At 37.2% G+C, this 14,296-nt stretch overlaps 1 protein-coding gene across 2 annotated transcripts in view; it reads left to right on the top strand.

Annotated features, from left to right (window-relative positions):
* The window catches only part of trpn1 (transient receptor potential cation channel, subfamily N, member 1), an 80,660-nt gene that overhangs the window by 13,967 nt on the left and 52,397 nt on the right, over window positions 1-14,296 (top strand). For both annotated transcript variants that reach the window (XM_051137119.1, XM_051137118.1), the window contains exons 4-6: window positions 697-810; window positions 1,003-1,107; window positions 4,120-4,218. In XM_051137119.1, the coding sequence (XP_050993076.1) occupies window positions 697-810; window positions 1,003-1,107; window positions 4,120-4,218 (318 nt within the window). The remainder of the gene's footprint in view (window positions 1-696; window positions 811-1,002; window positions 1,108-4,119; window positions 4,219-14,296) is intronic.

The following is a 14,296-nucleotide window of genomic DNA, read 5'->3' on the forward strand; positions in this document are numbered from 1 at the left end:
ATAATACGGGAGTGGGAGGGAATGGGAGTCATTCTTCCGGGATTGGGACGGGACGGGATTTTTTCCCAGTTTTTTCGTGGGATTGGGATGAGATGGGATTTTTTTTTTTGTGGGAGTGGGACGGGAGAGATTTGAAAATCCACTCCCGTGTCACCCTCTAGTACAAATGTTACAAAAAGTTACATTTTTACGTGCATTAATTATTTCAACGCATTAAACACTTAACAAAAATCTGTTTTGTGGCTTTCAGTCACACATTTCTTACTGCAGCACATTTTTAAAGTATAAAATGCATTGTTTTGTGGTCAAACAGTCACTGACCTCTGAATGAAGGATTGTAACCAACAACACGTGCTTCATTAACATTTCCTGTTTGTACAGAAAATGGGCACGACTCCTCAGAACTATGCCACTGATTGAGTTTACTGTTTTCTCTTGAGTGTTCATGTTACTGTCTAATAGTTTCAGCGGTTTCCGTTGATTTGTAAAATTATTTTTATCATCAAAGGCTCTCTCATCACAATGATCCGTCTAGTTGTTTCCACAGTGAGATAAAAAAACAACAACAACAACATTTACAGCAGTTAAAACCTTTTGCACATGAATTTCTCTATGTACGTTAAAGAATACCACATTATCGAAATCTTTAGTATTTTATTCTCATTGAATTCTCATTGAATTTCCTTTCACATTTAGCCTAATGATCAGTTGCCGCTGCACTACGCAGCGTCTCGACCGACCGGAGGACTCGGAGCCGTGCAAACGCTTCTCAAGATCAGCAGCAAAGATGCTCGTCTTACACCAGACAAGGTACAAAAACATTGATCATCCTCATTGATTAACTATATGATAAATTACAGTTAGTTCATTATAAACAGGCTTACAACAATGAACTGAATCTATTCAACGTGTACAGTAAATGGTTGAGATTGTCAGATGATTTAAATTGTTGGAAACAGGAGATTTAGATCCAATGTTTACTGCTGTTTTATCTATGTTCAGGATGGCTGCCTTCCGTTGCTGCTGGCTGTCGAGGCTGGGAATGTTGGGATTGTACGGGAACTCCTTTCTGGCCAATCAGAGCCACAGATCAAAGCTGTGAAGACGGTAAGCGTCACATGACCTTCCAAACCTGAGGACTGCATTCATACGGTCAAATCAAGATGTTTTTTTTTTTTTTGCTATTTGAGTCAAATAAGAGAAGAAGAGTTATTTGGGCTCAGATAAAAAGGGTTAATCAGATTAAAAGCCGTGAATAGGAAACTCCTGATCATTGAACTGCGGTGGTTCCCTTTCAGTGTTTAAAGGTTTTACCACATTTCTTTACGATTTAGCTGGTTTTAAGTATCTTCAGTGGAGATTTAGCACTCACGTGTTAGCTCCCTCGTTCTTAAATAGGTCAGTTCAGTTTTCTTTAGGAAACAGTTTACATGAACAATGGCCCCAAATTGTAAAAAAAAATGTTTCAAAGTCTCATCAAAAGCCTGAAATTCTATTCTTTTTTTTATTATTTCCGCAAAAAATAAGTCATGTTGTTTTACAACACTATAATTGTGATGCGATCTAGAAAAAAAACACACACAGGGTGAAATTTTACCTTTTTTAGGTTTTGATACCATATGGGTTCTGGCCCTTTCCAAAACTGTTTTTATTTTGTTCATAGCTTGAATGTAAACAAAGTTATGGCTGATAGCAATGATTTTTCAGGAATGGAATTTTTAGAAAAACGGCTTTAAAGTGAGACGACTTTCACTTTCACTTTACAGGTTTAACAAGAGCTGTCTGTCAAGTCAGGAGCGCTATACTGCATCATTACACAAACAGACTAACGTCATGTGCATCATGTGCATCTCCAAACTTTTGATCACCCAGTTTATGTTTAGATAGCACAAATAATGCAGCCTACCTCATAGTAAAAGCGAGCGCAGCGCAACTGTTCGCGCACTGTGCTTAAAACATACTGTCATCGGACTCCTCCTCTTTAGTAACTTCATCATCCGATCCTTCATCTCTGGATGTGAAATAGTCCGTTATAACATCATTTAGCGCACTGACATCACCAAGATTGAGCAGGTTGAGACGAGTAAGATCAGTTAAGTGAGCAGCTGCAGTACTTTAGACGGCGTTGTTGCGCTCCACCATCTCACAATATTAAAATAAATAAATAAATAAAAAATTTTGCGTGCCGTAGTTTACACAGGACTGGCGGAGAATGTGAATTGATACGCCTTTACTAAATATATTACGTGGTTTATTTTCATAGGTTAAATGTTTCATGGTGTTAAGGGAAAGTACCTCAATAGCGTGTTCTTAACATTAGAGAAAGACAGTCATTTCTGCTTGAGGCAATAAATGGCTATTTTTCTGCACTAAACAAGTGAATTTCGCCGAGATATTTTTTTAGAGATGATAGACAAGATGTTATAGAATAATAATTTAATGAAAACCTAATTTTGACAAAAAAAAAAAAGACATTCGACCTATTTTTCAAATTTCCTGAAAACGTCCCAGCGCGTCATCCGACGGGTTTTCCCAGATCGCATCACAACTATAAAAAAGTCAGTTCAGTATAGCCAATATACAGGAAGTTACTTTGTTCCCACGTGACAGCATTTAACTCAAAGTATATATTTTTTTTAAGGTTATTTTTTATTTTATTTTTTTTTATCTGCTTTTAACTCAGAAAGTCAAACTAGGCCACGTTAACACTGTCAGTTTTTGGGCTTGACAACCGCATTTACTACATTTACATTTACTACAGGTGTGAGTCTCAAAATGTCCCGTTCACACAGCACGGCTCTCTTCTGTTCTGTTCACACAGCATGTGTGGTCCAAGAATGCGGTTGTGAGTCCTGAAAATTTACAGGTGTGAGTTCGGTTATAGAATACGGTTGTCACACCCGTAAATAACTGTACTGTGTGTGAACGTAACCATATTAAGGACTCAAACACGGTATTGACAACCATATTCTGCTGCTGTGTAAATGTGGCCCAAGTATTGTTTTAGTAGTACTTAGAATTTTTGGTAATACACTACCAGTCAAAAGTTTTTGAACAGTAAGAGAACAGCAAAAACAGTAAAATTTAAAAATATTTTTGCTATTTAAAATAACTGTTTTCTATTTGAATATATTTTAAAATGTAATTTATTCCTGTGATTGCAAAGCTGAATTTTTAGCATCATTACTCCAGTCACATGATCCTTCAGAAATCATTCTAATATTCTGATTTGCTTCTCAAAAAACATTTATTATTATTATTATTATATAGAAAACAGCTGAGGAGATTTCTTTCAGGTTTCTTTGATGAATAGAAAGTTCAGAAGAACAGCATTTATCTGAAATAGAAATCTTTTGTAACATGTCTTCATCATCACTTTTGATCAATTTAAACCATCCTTGCTAAATAAAAATACTTTTTTTATCCCCCCCCTTTTAAATTGTATAGTGTATAATGTTACAAAAATAATTTCAGATAAATTTCAGATAAATGCTGATCTTTGAATCTTTCTATTCATCAAGGATCCTGAAAAAAATGTACTCCGCTGTTTTAAATATTGATAATAATAATAATAATTAAAAAATGTTTCATGAACAGTAAATCAGCATATTAGAATAATTTCTGAAGGATCGTGTGTCACTGAAGCCTGGAGTATTGATGCTGAAAATTTAGCTTTGATCACAATATATTCAAATAGAAAACAGTTATTTGAAATTATAATAATATTTCAGAAGTTTACTGTTACTGTTAATCTTACTGTACTTTTGACTGGTAGTGTACTTTGAATTAGATTTTATTTCTATATTTTCTGTTTTTGCTGCAAATTTAGTTAGTTAGTTTAGTTAGTAACTTTATTTAGTTTGAATTATTTTAGTATTTTTTCTAAATTAAATCTTTTATATTAAATTTCATTTTAGTTGATGTTTTTCTTTCCCAGGTAATCAAAAAATTGGGAGAGCTTTTAGTTTTAGTTAATGATAATAACCCTGCATAAAGCCTAGAATCAATGCCAGTGTGGTCTCAAATTCATAATTGGCCGTTGTTTTAAAACCATATGACCCAATTTTACATCTCAGCATGAATTTAACTTACATTCTGATGGTTGAATTGTGTTTCCAGGCGAACGGCGACACTGCGCTTCACATCTGCTGCAGACGGAAAGATGCTGAGATGGCCAAAGTCCTGGTGGAGTTTGGGGCGAATGCGGACTCTCAGAATGTAAGAAACACACACACATGCACATACACACACTCTAACACAATCAACATGCAAAGACACACTCAAAAGGCTTTTTTGACGTTGATTTGTCCTGTCTTCTGAGGCATTGAATTGGCGGACGGATGATTTTACCAAACCAGATGAACCTCAAGGCTTTTAAGGATAATTTTGTGACCATTTTCAGCTTAACGCAAGTCATAAGTTATTAATCTTAGATGTTCTGAGATCTGTTTAGTTCACATCAGGTCATGCCTCTATAACAAACTAGTGTTATTTGAGAATAATAAACCATTATAGTTTAAATTATATAATATATTTTCAATTAATTTTATTGTTATATTTTACTTTAATATTTATTTTTATATTTATTATTTTTAATATTTTAGCATTTAATTGTTTTATTAGTTTACTATGTGTTTTTGTATTTATTTTTTAAATTAAATGTCTATTTAGTATTTATTTATTTTTATTTATTTGTTTATTTAGTTTGTTATATTAATACTTAAGCTTGTTTTATTTCAGCAAGTTGCCAGGGCAACATTTCTATTTTTTATTTTAAGCAACAAACATGCTTTTTGATGGTTTTAGTTTCAGTTTGGTTACTAATAATAACCCTGTAGAGAACTCAAAAGTGATTTTCCATGTTAACTTTTGGAAGTCTTTAGCTCAAGGATTCACATACTTTGAATGGAAACATATCATAATCTGTGTGATGCGTGTTTAAGCAGATTATGTTTGTCTAATGATGTGACTTAATTGAAAATTAGATCAAATCCAGACAGCATTTTTCCAGTTGTGATCCAGGTTTCTGTAATGCAAGTTAGCGTGTGCATTTTCCACTATAATTATACAGTCGATTAACCCGAATGCGACTGCCAGTAACAGAATAAAGGAACAGATTTGATCTCACTGAGAGCCTCGATTAGAAAAGGCACAAGAAGTGTGGACTGAGTTAATGGACAGAAGGGAGATAATGGATTTTGGAGGCATTTTGAGCAAGAAAAAGGTCGATTTTGTACCCATGAGCCTTGTTGACACTTTTTGCCCCCTTTGATTGCTCATCAATTCTGTCTCCATGTTAATGGTGCTTTCTTACCCTCAGGAAAAGAGAGGGGAAGAGAAAAAAGTCTCATAAACATCCGGGACAATTATCCCTGTATAAACGGATCAGAGAGTGCGATTGCTAATCACTGCAAATAATCAGTGCTGTTTTACTATTGTTTACAGGGTTCTCACGCTTCTTGAAAGTACTTTAATATCAGACACATGGATTAAAGGCCTGGAAAGTACTTGAAAACAAATATAGGTCCTTGAAAGTGCTTGAAAAAATTAGAAATAAATTTTGTTTAGTAGAATGGTGCTATTTCAAAAATTGTCCTATACGCACAGTCAAAGACTAAATGAAACAGCGTTAATGATTGGGGTGGAGATGGGGAAGCGTGAGAAAAAAAATCTTAGCATGCAGCCCTGCATGAACCTATGGAGATGCAGTGCATTTTTGACTGAAAACTACTGCGTGTGACTATGAAAAAATATTTAAGAGCATCAGTGCAAATGACCCTATCGGAATATTTGTGCTTGCGCTGAGGGGAGCTTCAAAGGTTTCTAACGTGCTTACAACGTGTTTTTGGAGAGGTGAGTAATGTATCACAAGTCAAGTTGTTACTCTGAAACTTTTAATGTAAATGTTAAGTGTAAGTAAAATGTTGGCGTGTGAATTTGATAGGTGCTTGATATAAAATAAATGGTGCTTTAAAAAGTCCTTGAATCTGGTGTTCATGAAAGAGTGGGAACGCTGATTACAGTAATTTTTGAGTAATTTTATTAAGTACCTAGAATTTCTGCAATACCCAGGATTTCTTTTCAATTATTTGTAATTTTATTAAAAATAATATTTTTAAGTAATATTTTAAGTAATTTTAAATTAAAAATATTTATTCAAATTCAAATAACTTCTCAAAATTATTTTACATTTTTTATAGCCTACTAATTAATTAATTAATTTATTATTATTATAATTATTTTATTTTATAATTACATTATTTTATTGTTGGTTTTGATATAAACAGGGTTTTTGCAAAACCAAAACATCCATATAATCTGTATGTTTAACAAGAAAAATAAACAAGTACTATAAATACAAACATAGGTTATTACCAGAAGAAAAAAAAAAACACAGAGAAATGAATAAGACTAATTATATCATTATAAAAACAGAAATCAGTATAGCCATAAAAAAGAAACAGTACAATAAGGTAGCCTTGCAACATTTCCACGCTAAATTCTGGATTCCCAAAGTTAAAAATCGTGTTTCTCTCACCCCCAGATAAATGAGAAAAGGGTCCCATACCTTATAGAAATGCGGTAGAAAAGGAATTCGATTTTTAGCTGTGTTTATCTGCTGAATAATTGACGGTGTTTGATCTGATATCCAACATACAAGTATGCATTTGCGAGCACAGTACAAGAGAATATGGAGAAGGCAAATCCCTTGGAATTCGAAGGGAAATTCCTGACTTATGTCTAGTAAACATGCTTTTATATATTCTCAAGTTCCTTTAGGACGCCCTTCCAGAATTGTTGGATCTTCATACAATTCCAAAAACAATGAATAAGAGTTCCCTCCGATCCTTTACATTTAATATAGAGATTAGAAAGTTTAGGGTTTATGTTATGCCTTTGGGCTGGAGTCACATGCAGCCGGTGAACAATTTTAAACTGTATTTCCCAGGCAGAATTGTTGGCAAGATAAGAGGGCATCTCACATCTCAGTGGGGATTCACCGAAGCCACTTGAGTGCATCTTAAGACTTTTAGTAACAAAACTATGTCTCTGATAGTATGTGAAGAAATGTTTTTTACTGAGGTTGTATTTACAATAATTTGCTCAAAGGTCATTAGCTGTTTATTTTCCACTACATCTCCTATGACACAAATCCCTTTTTCCTTCCAATGTATCAGCCCATCATTCATCCCTGGAGGAAAAATGTTTTCCCCTCAATAAGGGGGTCATGTCTAATGGCCACTGCTAGTGGCTCAATGGCCAATGCAAACAGAAGCGGTGACATTGGGCATCCTTGTCTGGTGCCACGTGATAGAGGAAAACTTGGAGGATTTGAGACCGTTAGTAATGACATTTGCTGTAGGAAGAGAGTATAAAATTTTAACCCATTTAATAAATGAGTCTCCTAAAATTAAATTTGGAAAGAACAGAAAATAAATATGGCCTTTCGACCCTGTCGAAGGCTTTCTCTGCCTCTAAGGAGATAAGTAAACCTTTTTTTGCACACTGATTTGAATGTTGAATTATATTAAGAAGTCTTCTGACATTATGAGCTGATGATCTACCTTTAACAAAGCCTGTCTGGTCACTGTTAATTATCGTGGGGAAGTGTTGATTCAAGTCGGATGGCTAATATTTTCGCTAAGATTTTGGTATCCATGTTAAGTAGGGAGATAGGGCGGTAGGACCCGCATTCCTCAGGACATTTGCCCTTTTTTTACAAAAACACAAATATTGACCTCTAACATAGAGCTAGGGAATTCACTAGAATTATATGAATATTGTATCATCTCATGCATTAGATGTGCAAACAGCTCTTTGAATTTTTGAACGAATTCCACTGTAAACCCATCGGGTCCTGGCGTTTTTCCTTTAGGGAGACTATTAATGCAATTTAGAATTTCACTAAGTTCCATTGGTTTGTGTAGCATCTGTCTTAGCTCTTCAGCTAATTTCGGAATATTTAGTTTTGCAAGGAATTTATTCATATTGTCAACTGAAGTGAGATCTGAGTGAGAAGAGTAAAGCCTCTTGTAAAATGTCCTAAAAATCTTATTCATTATTTTATTATCATGATGACAGTTGCCTTCTTTATATCTAATGCTAGAGATGACATGTGCATAGGATCGACGACGCAATAAGTTGGCCAGGTATTTATTTGGTTTACTGGCAAATTCATACATCTGCTGTCTAGCAAAGAATAGAGATTTTTCAGCTTTGTTGGTGAGAATTGCTCCTAAAGAAGTTTGTACAGTTTTGATCTCAGCCAACAAAGCATCTGAGGGGCTAGTATTGTATTTCATTTGGAGATCATGAAGAATTATTTCAAGCCTTCTCTGATCTGCCAGGTCCTTCTTTTTTGATTTGATACATAAGAGATGATTAGTCCCCTAATGTATGCTTTAGCGGTATCCCAAGTAAATTGGGGGAAACATCTGGGGTTTTATTGTTAATAAGAAATAGCTTAATTTGCTCCTTAAGATAAGATTTAAAATTTGGATTGTGTACAAGCCATGAATTACATTTCCAGGGTGTTGGATAATAAATTTGATTAGATAAGCCTAATTCAAGAAAAACAGCAGCATGGTCAGAAATCACAATATTTCCAGTTTTACAATCTACTACATTTTGAAGTGAAGTTTTAGGAGGAAAAAAGTAATCTCTCCTACTGCCTGTTTTGTGAACTCAAAAAAAAGGTGTATTCTCTATCTCTGGGGTGTAGAGCTCGCCAAACATCCACAAGACCCAGCTCTTCATATGTCTCACTCTGCTAGAAGGTTTATCATTAGATGATAAGGATTTATCTAGTCTCCAGCAATTACACTATGTTCAAATTGCCATTCAGCAAATTTCGAAAAAACAGGTGTAATTAGCTCATTAGACTAAATAGGAGGGATATAAACATTCATTAGAGTAATGGGTTGTCCAGCTAATATAGCCTTGAGGCAGATAAAGCGACCTGATTTGTCATAATATGTATTTACATTTGATAAAGGTACACGTTTATTTACAAGAATAGCAACTCCCCTGCTCTTACTAGTGAATGACAATCTATACACTTGCCCCACCCAGTCACGCTTCAATTTAGCATACTCAACCTCCGTTAAGTGCGTCTCCTGCAGAAATGCTATGTGGACCTTGCTAATCACTGCAAATAATCAGTGCTATTTTACTATTGTTTACAGGGTTCTCACGCTTCTTGAAAGTGCTTAAATATCAGACACATGGATTAAAGGCCTGGAAAGTACTTGAAAACAAATATAGGTCCTTGAAAGTGCTTGAAAAAATTAGAAATAAATTTTGTTTAGTAGAATGGTGCTATTTCAAAAATTGTCCTATACTCACAGTCAAAGACTAAATGAAACAGCGTTAATGATTGGGGTGGAGATGGGGAAGCGTGAGAAAAAAAATCTTAGCATGCAGCCCTGCATGAACCTATGGAGAAGCAGTGCATTTTTGACTGAAAACGACTGCGTTTGACTATGAAAAAATATTTAAGAGCATCAGTGCAAATGACCCTATCGGCATATTTGTGCTTGCGCTGAGGGGAGCTTCAAAGGTTTCTAACGTGCTTACAACGTGTTTTTGGAGAGGTGAGTAATGTATCACAAGTCAAGTTGTTACTCTGAAACTTTTAATGTAAATGTTAAGTGTAAGTAAAATGTTAAGTACTGTAAGAGGTCTTTCATGACGCTACATATGTTGGCGTGTGAATTTGATAGGTGCTTGATATAAAATAAATGGTGCTTTAAAAAGTCCTTGAATCTGGTGTTCATGAAAGAGTGGGAACGCTGATTACAGTAATTTTTGAGTAATTTTATTAAGTACCTAGAATTTCTGCAATACCCAGGATTTCTTTTCAATTATTTGTAATTTTATTAAAAATAATATTTTTAAGTAATATTTTAAGTAATTTTAAATTAAAAATATTTATTCAAATTCAAATAACTTCTCAAAATTATTTTACATTTTTTATAGCCTACTAATTAATTAATTAATTTATTATTATTATAATTATTTTATTTTATAATTACATTATTTTATTGTTGGTTTTGATATAAACAGGGTTTTTGCAAAACCAAAACATCCATATAATCTGTATGTTTAACAAGAAAAATAAACAAGTACTATAAATATAAACATAGGTTATTACCAGAAGGAAAAAAAAAACACAGAGAAATGAATAAGACTAATTATATCATTATAAAAACAGAAATCAGTATAGCCATAAAAAAGAAACAGTACAATAAGGTAGCCTTGCAACATTTCCACGCTAAATTCTGGATTCCCAAAGTTAAAAATCGTGTTTCTCTCACCCCCAGATAAATGAGAAAAGGGTCCCATACCTTATAGAAATGCGGTAGAAAAGGAATTCGATTTTTAGCTGTGTTTATCTGCTGAATAATTGACGGTGTTTGATCTGATATCCAACATACAAGTATGCATTTGCGAGCACAGTACAAGAGAATATGGAGAAGGCAAATCCCTTGGAATTCGAAGGGAAATTCCTGACTTATGTCTAGTAAACATGCTTTTATATATTCTCAAGTTCCTTTAGGACGCCCTTCCAGAATTGTTGGATCTTCATACAATTCCAAAAACAATGAATAAGAGTTCCCTCCGATCCTTTACATTTAATATAGAGATTAGAAAGTTTAGGGTTTATGTTATGCCTTTGGGCTGGAGTCACATGCAGCCGGTGAACAATTTTAAACTGTATTTCCCAGGCAGAATTGTTGGCAAGATAAGAGGGCATCTCACATCTCAGTGGGGATTCACCGAAGCCACTTGAGTGCATCTTAAGACTTTTAGTAACAAAACTATGTCTCTGATAGTATGTGAAGAAATGTTTTTTACTGAGGTTGTATTTACAATAATTTGCTCAAAGGTCATTAGCTGTTTATTTTCCACTACATCTCCTATGACACAAATCCCTTTTTCCTTCCAATGTATCAGCCCATCATTCATCCCTGGAGGAAAAATGTTTTCCCCTCAATAAGGGGGTCATGTCTAATGGCCACTGCTAGTGGCTCAATGGCCAATGCAAACAGAAGCGGTGACATTGGGCATCCTTGTCTGGTGCCACGTGATAGAGGAAAACTTGGAGGATTTGAGACCGTTAGTAATGACATTTGCTGTAGGAAGAGAGTATAAAATTTTAACCCATTTAATAAACGAGTCTCCTAAAATTAAATTTGGAAAGAACAGAAAATAAATATGGCCATTCGACCCTGTCGAAGGCTTTCTCTGCCTCTAAGGAGATAAGTAAACCTTTTTTTGCACACTGATTTGAATGTTGAATTATATTAAGAAGTCTTCTGACATTATGAGCTGATGATCTACCTTTAACGAAGCCTGTCTGGTCACTGTTAATTATCGTGGGGAAGTGTTGATTCAAGTCGGATGGCTAATATTTTCGCTAATATTTTGGTATCCATGTTAAGTAGGGAGATAGGGCGGTAGGACCCGCATTCCTCAGGACATTTGCCCTTTTTCACAAAAACACAAATATTGACCTCTAACATAGAGCTAGGGAATTCACTAGAATTATATGAATATTGTATCATCTCATGCATTAGATGTGCAAACAGCTCTTTGAATTTTTGAACGAATTCCACTGTAAACCCATCGGGTCCTGGCGTTTTTCCTTTAGGGAGACTATTAATGCAATTTAGAATTTCACTAAGTTCCGTTGGTTTGTGTAGCATCTGTCTTAGCTCTTCAGCTAATTTCGGAATATTTAGTTTTGCAAGGAATTTATTCATATTGTCAACTGAAGTGAGATCTGAGTGAGAAGAGTAAAGCCTCTTGTAAAATGCCCTAAAAATCTTATTCATTATTTTATTATCATGATGACAGTTGCCTTCTTTATATCTAATGCTAGAGATGACGTGCATAGGATCGACAACGCAATAAGTTGGCCAGGTATTTATTTGGTTTACTGGCAAATTCATACATCTGCTGTCTAGCAAAGAATAGAGATTTTTCAGCTTTGTTGGTGAGAATTGCTCCTAAAGAAGTTTGTACAGTTTTGATCTCAGCCAACAAAGCATCTGAGGGGCTAGTATTGTATTTCATTTGGAGATCATGAAGAATTATTTCAAGCCTTCTCTGATCTGCCAGGTCCTTCTTTTTTGATTTGATACATAAGAGATGATTAGTCCCCTAATGTATGCTTTAGCGGTATCCCAAGTAAATTGGGGGAAACATCTGGGGTTTTATTGTTAATAAGAAATAGCTTAATTTGCTCCTTAAGATAAGATTTAAAATTTGGATTGTGTACAAGCCATGAATTACATTTCCAGGGTGTTGGATAATAAATTTGATTAGATAAGCCTAATTCAAGAAAAACAGCAGCATGGTCAGAAATCACAATATTTCCAGTTTTACAATCTACTACATTTTGAAGTGAAGTTTTAGGAGGAAAAAAGTAATCTCTCCTACTGCCTGTTTTGTGAACTCAAAAAAAAGGTGTATTCTCTATCTCTGGGGTGTAGAGCTCGCCAAACATCCACAAGACCCAGCTCTTCATATGTCTCACTCTGCTAGAAGGTTTATCATTAGATGATAAGGATTTATCTAGTCTCCAGCAATTACACTATGTTCAAATTGCCATTCAGCAAATTTCAAAAAAACATGTGTAATTAGCTCATTAGACTAATGTCACGAACGCGGTCTCTGTGGCTCCCCCTATCCCGCACCAGCGGGAACCCTCACCTGAGTTCTAAGACTGCATTTCCCACGATCCCGTGCCTGGGGCGCGTCACTTCCGGTTCCGGGTCCCCCGGTTCACTTCCCCTTGGCGGCCATTTTTAGCGCGCCGCGCTGGCTGGCTCTTTGCGAAGTTTTGATTAGTTATGCTGTCAATCCTGAGCATTTTCTTCTCGGACTGTTTTCACGTTGCCAACCGGACTGTTTATACTGTGTGTGAACCTTTGCTGCCTGCCTTTTGTCGACCCTCGCTACTCCCACGGATTACTCCCTTTGAACGCCGCCGGCCCCGACCCTTTGCCTGGACTTTTACTATTCGTTTGGATTTGCCTTCACCACACCAGTCTGCTGTTGTTGACCCTTGCCTGTTAACGTTGTCTGAGAGAATAAAGCTGTTGCAAATGGATCCACCGCCTCATGATTCATCCATAACATCGTCACAGAAAACTTCGCCACCTTCGGATCCAGCGACAGTGAGTCAGATTGCCACGGAGGTATCCGCCCAAGCCTCGCTTCTGACGCAGCACCAGCAACAACTGGATCGTCTGACTGCTTTAACCGAACAGCTCGTTCAGGCGCTTCAGGGACTGCAGGTCGCTAGCCCCCCCCGCTACACCACCTCCACCCGTTCCACCGCCAGGAGCCCAGTCAGTCATCGCCAGCCCACGACTAGCCTTCCCGGAGAAGTTTGACGGTACGGCCGCTAAATGCAAAGGTTTTCTCTTACAATGCACTCTGTTTGTTAACCAGCAACCACATCTGTACGCCACGGACGAGAGCAAGATTGCTTTCGTGTGCTCTCTCCTCACCGGGAAGGCGCTGGACTGGGCCACCGCTGTCTGGAACTTGGGGCAATCCACCTACCCCACATTTGCAACCTTTCTTCAGAGCTTCAAGGAGGTATTCCAGCCGAGCCCTGAGAGCAGCGAGGCGGGCGCGCAGATCGTCGCATTAAAACAGGGCCGCCGCCCCGCTGCTGAATACGCGCTGGAGTTCCGTACACTCGCGGCCCAGAGTGGTTGGAACGATGGACCCCTCAAGCTCCACTATCGAAAGGGATTAAATCAGGACCTGCAAGTGGAGCTAGCCTGCCGGGACGAGGGTCTCACCCTGAGCCAGTACATAGACCTATCCATTCGAATCGACGGCGTCATGCGCTCCCGTAAGCCCAACCGACCTCCGATCACCATGCCCGCTCAGCAAACCTCAACCGCTACGACCCCCGAACCCATGCAGCTGGGTGCCACCAAGCTCACCATCGAGGAGAGGGAGAGACGGCTTCGCAACAATCTCTGCCTATACTGCGGACTGGCAGGACACATCCGGGCCACCTGCCCGACTCGACCGCCTCGATCTCCCACCTCGGTGAGTCCCAATAAGTCCTGTCTGAACCGTTGTGAAATTCCTGTACTGCTCTGGGCAGAGGGGGCTCCTATTAAGACCACAGCTTTGGTGGATTCCGGCGCTGCCGGTAATTTCATTGACAGAGACTTTGTAGCTTCTAACCATTTACCCATACTCTCTTGTGCTTCTCCCGTGGCAGTGGCAGCCCTCGACGGGCGACCGTTAGGATCAGGCCGCATCG

The sequence above is a fragment of the Labeo rohita genome, chromosome 19, assembly GCF_022985175.1.
Source record: "Labeo rohita strain BAU-BD-2019 chromosome 19, IGBB_LRoh.1.0, whole genome shotgun sequence".
Taxonomy (NCBI): Eukaryota; Metazoa; Chordata; class Actinopteri; order Cypriniformes; family Cyprinidae; genus Labeo; species Labeo rohita.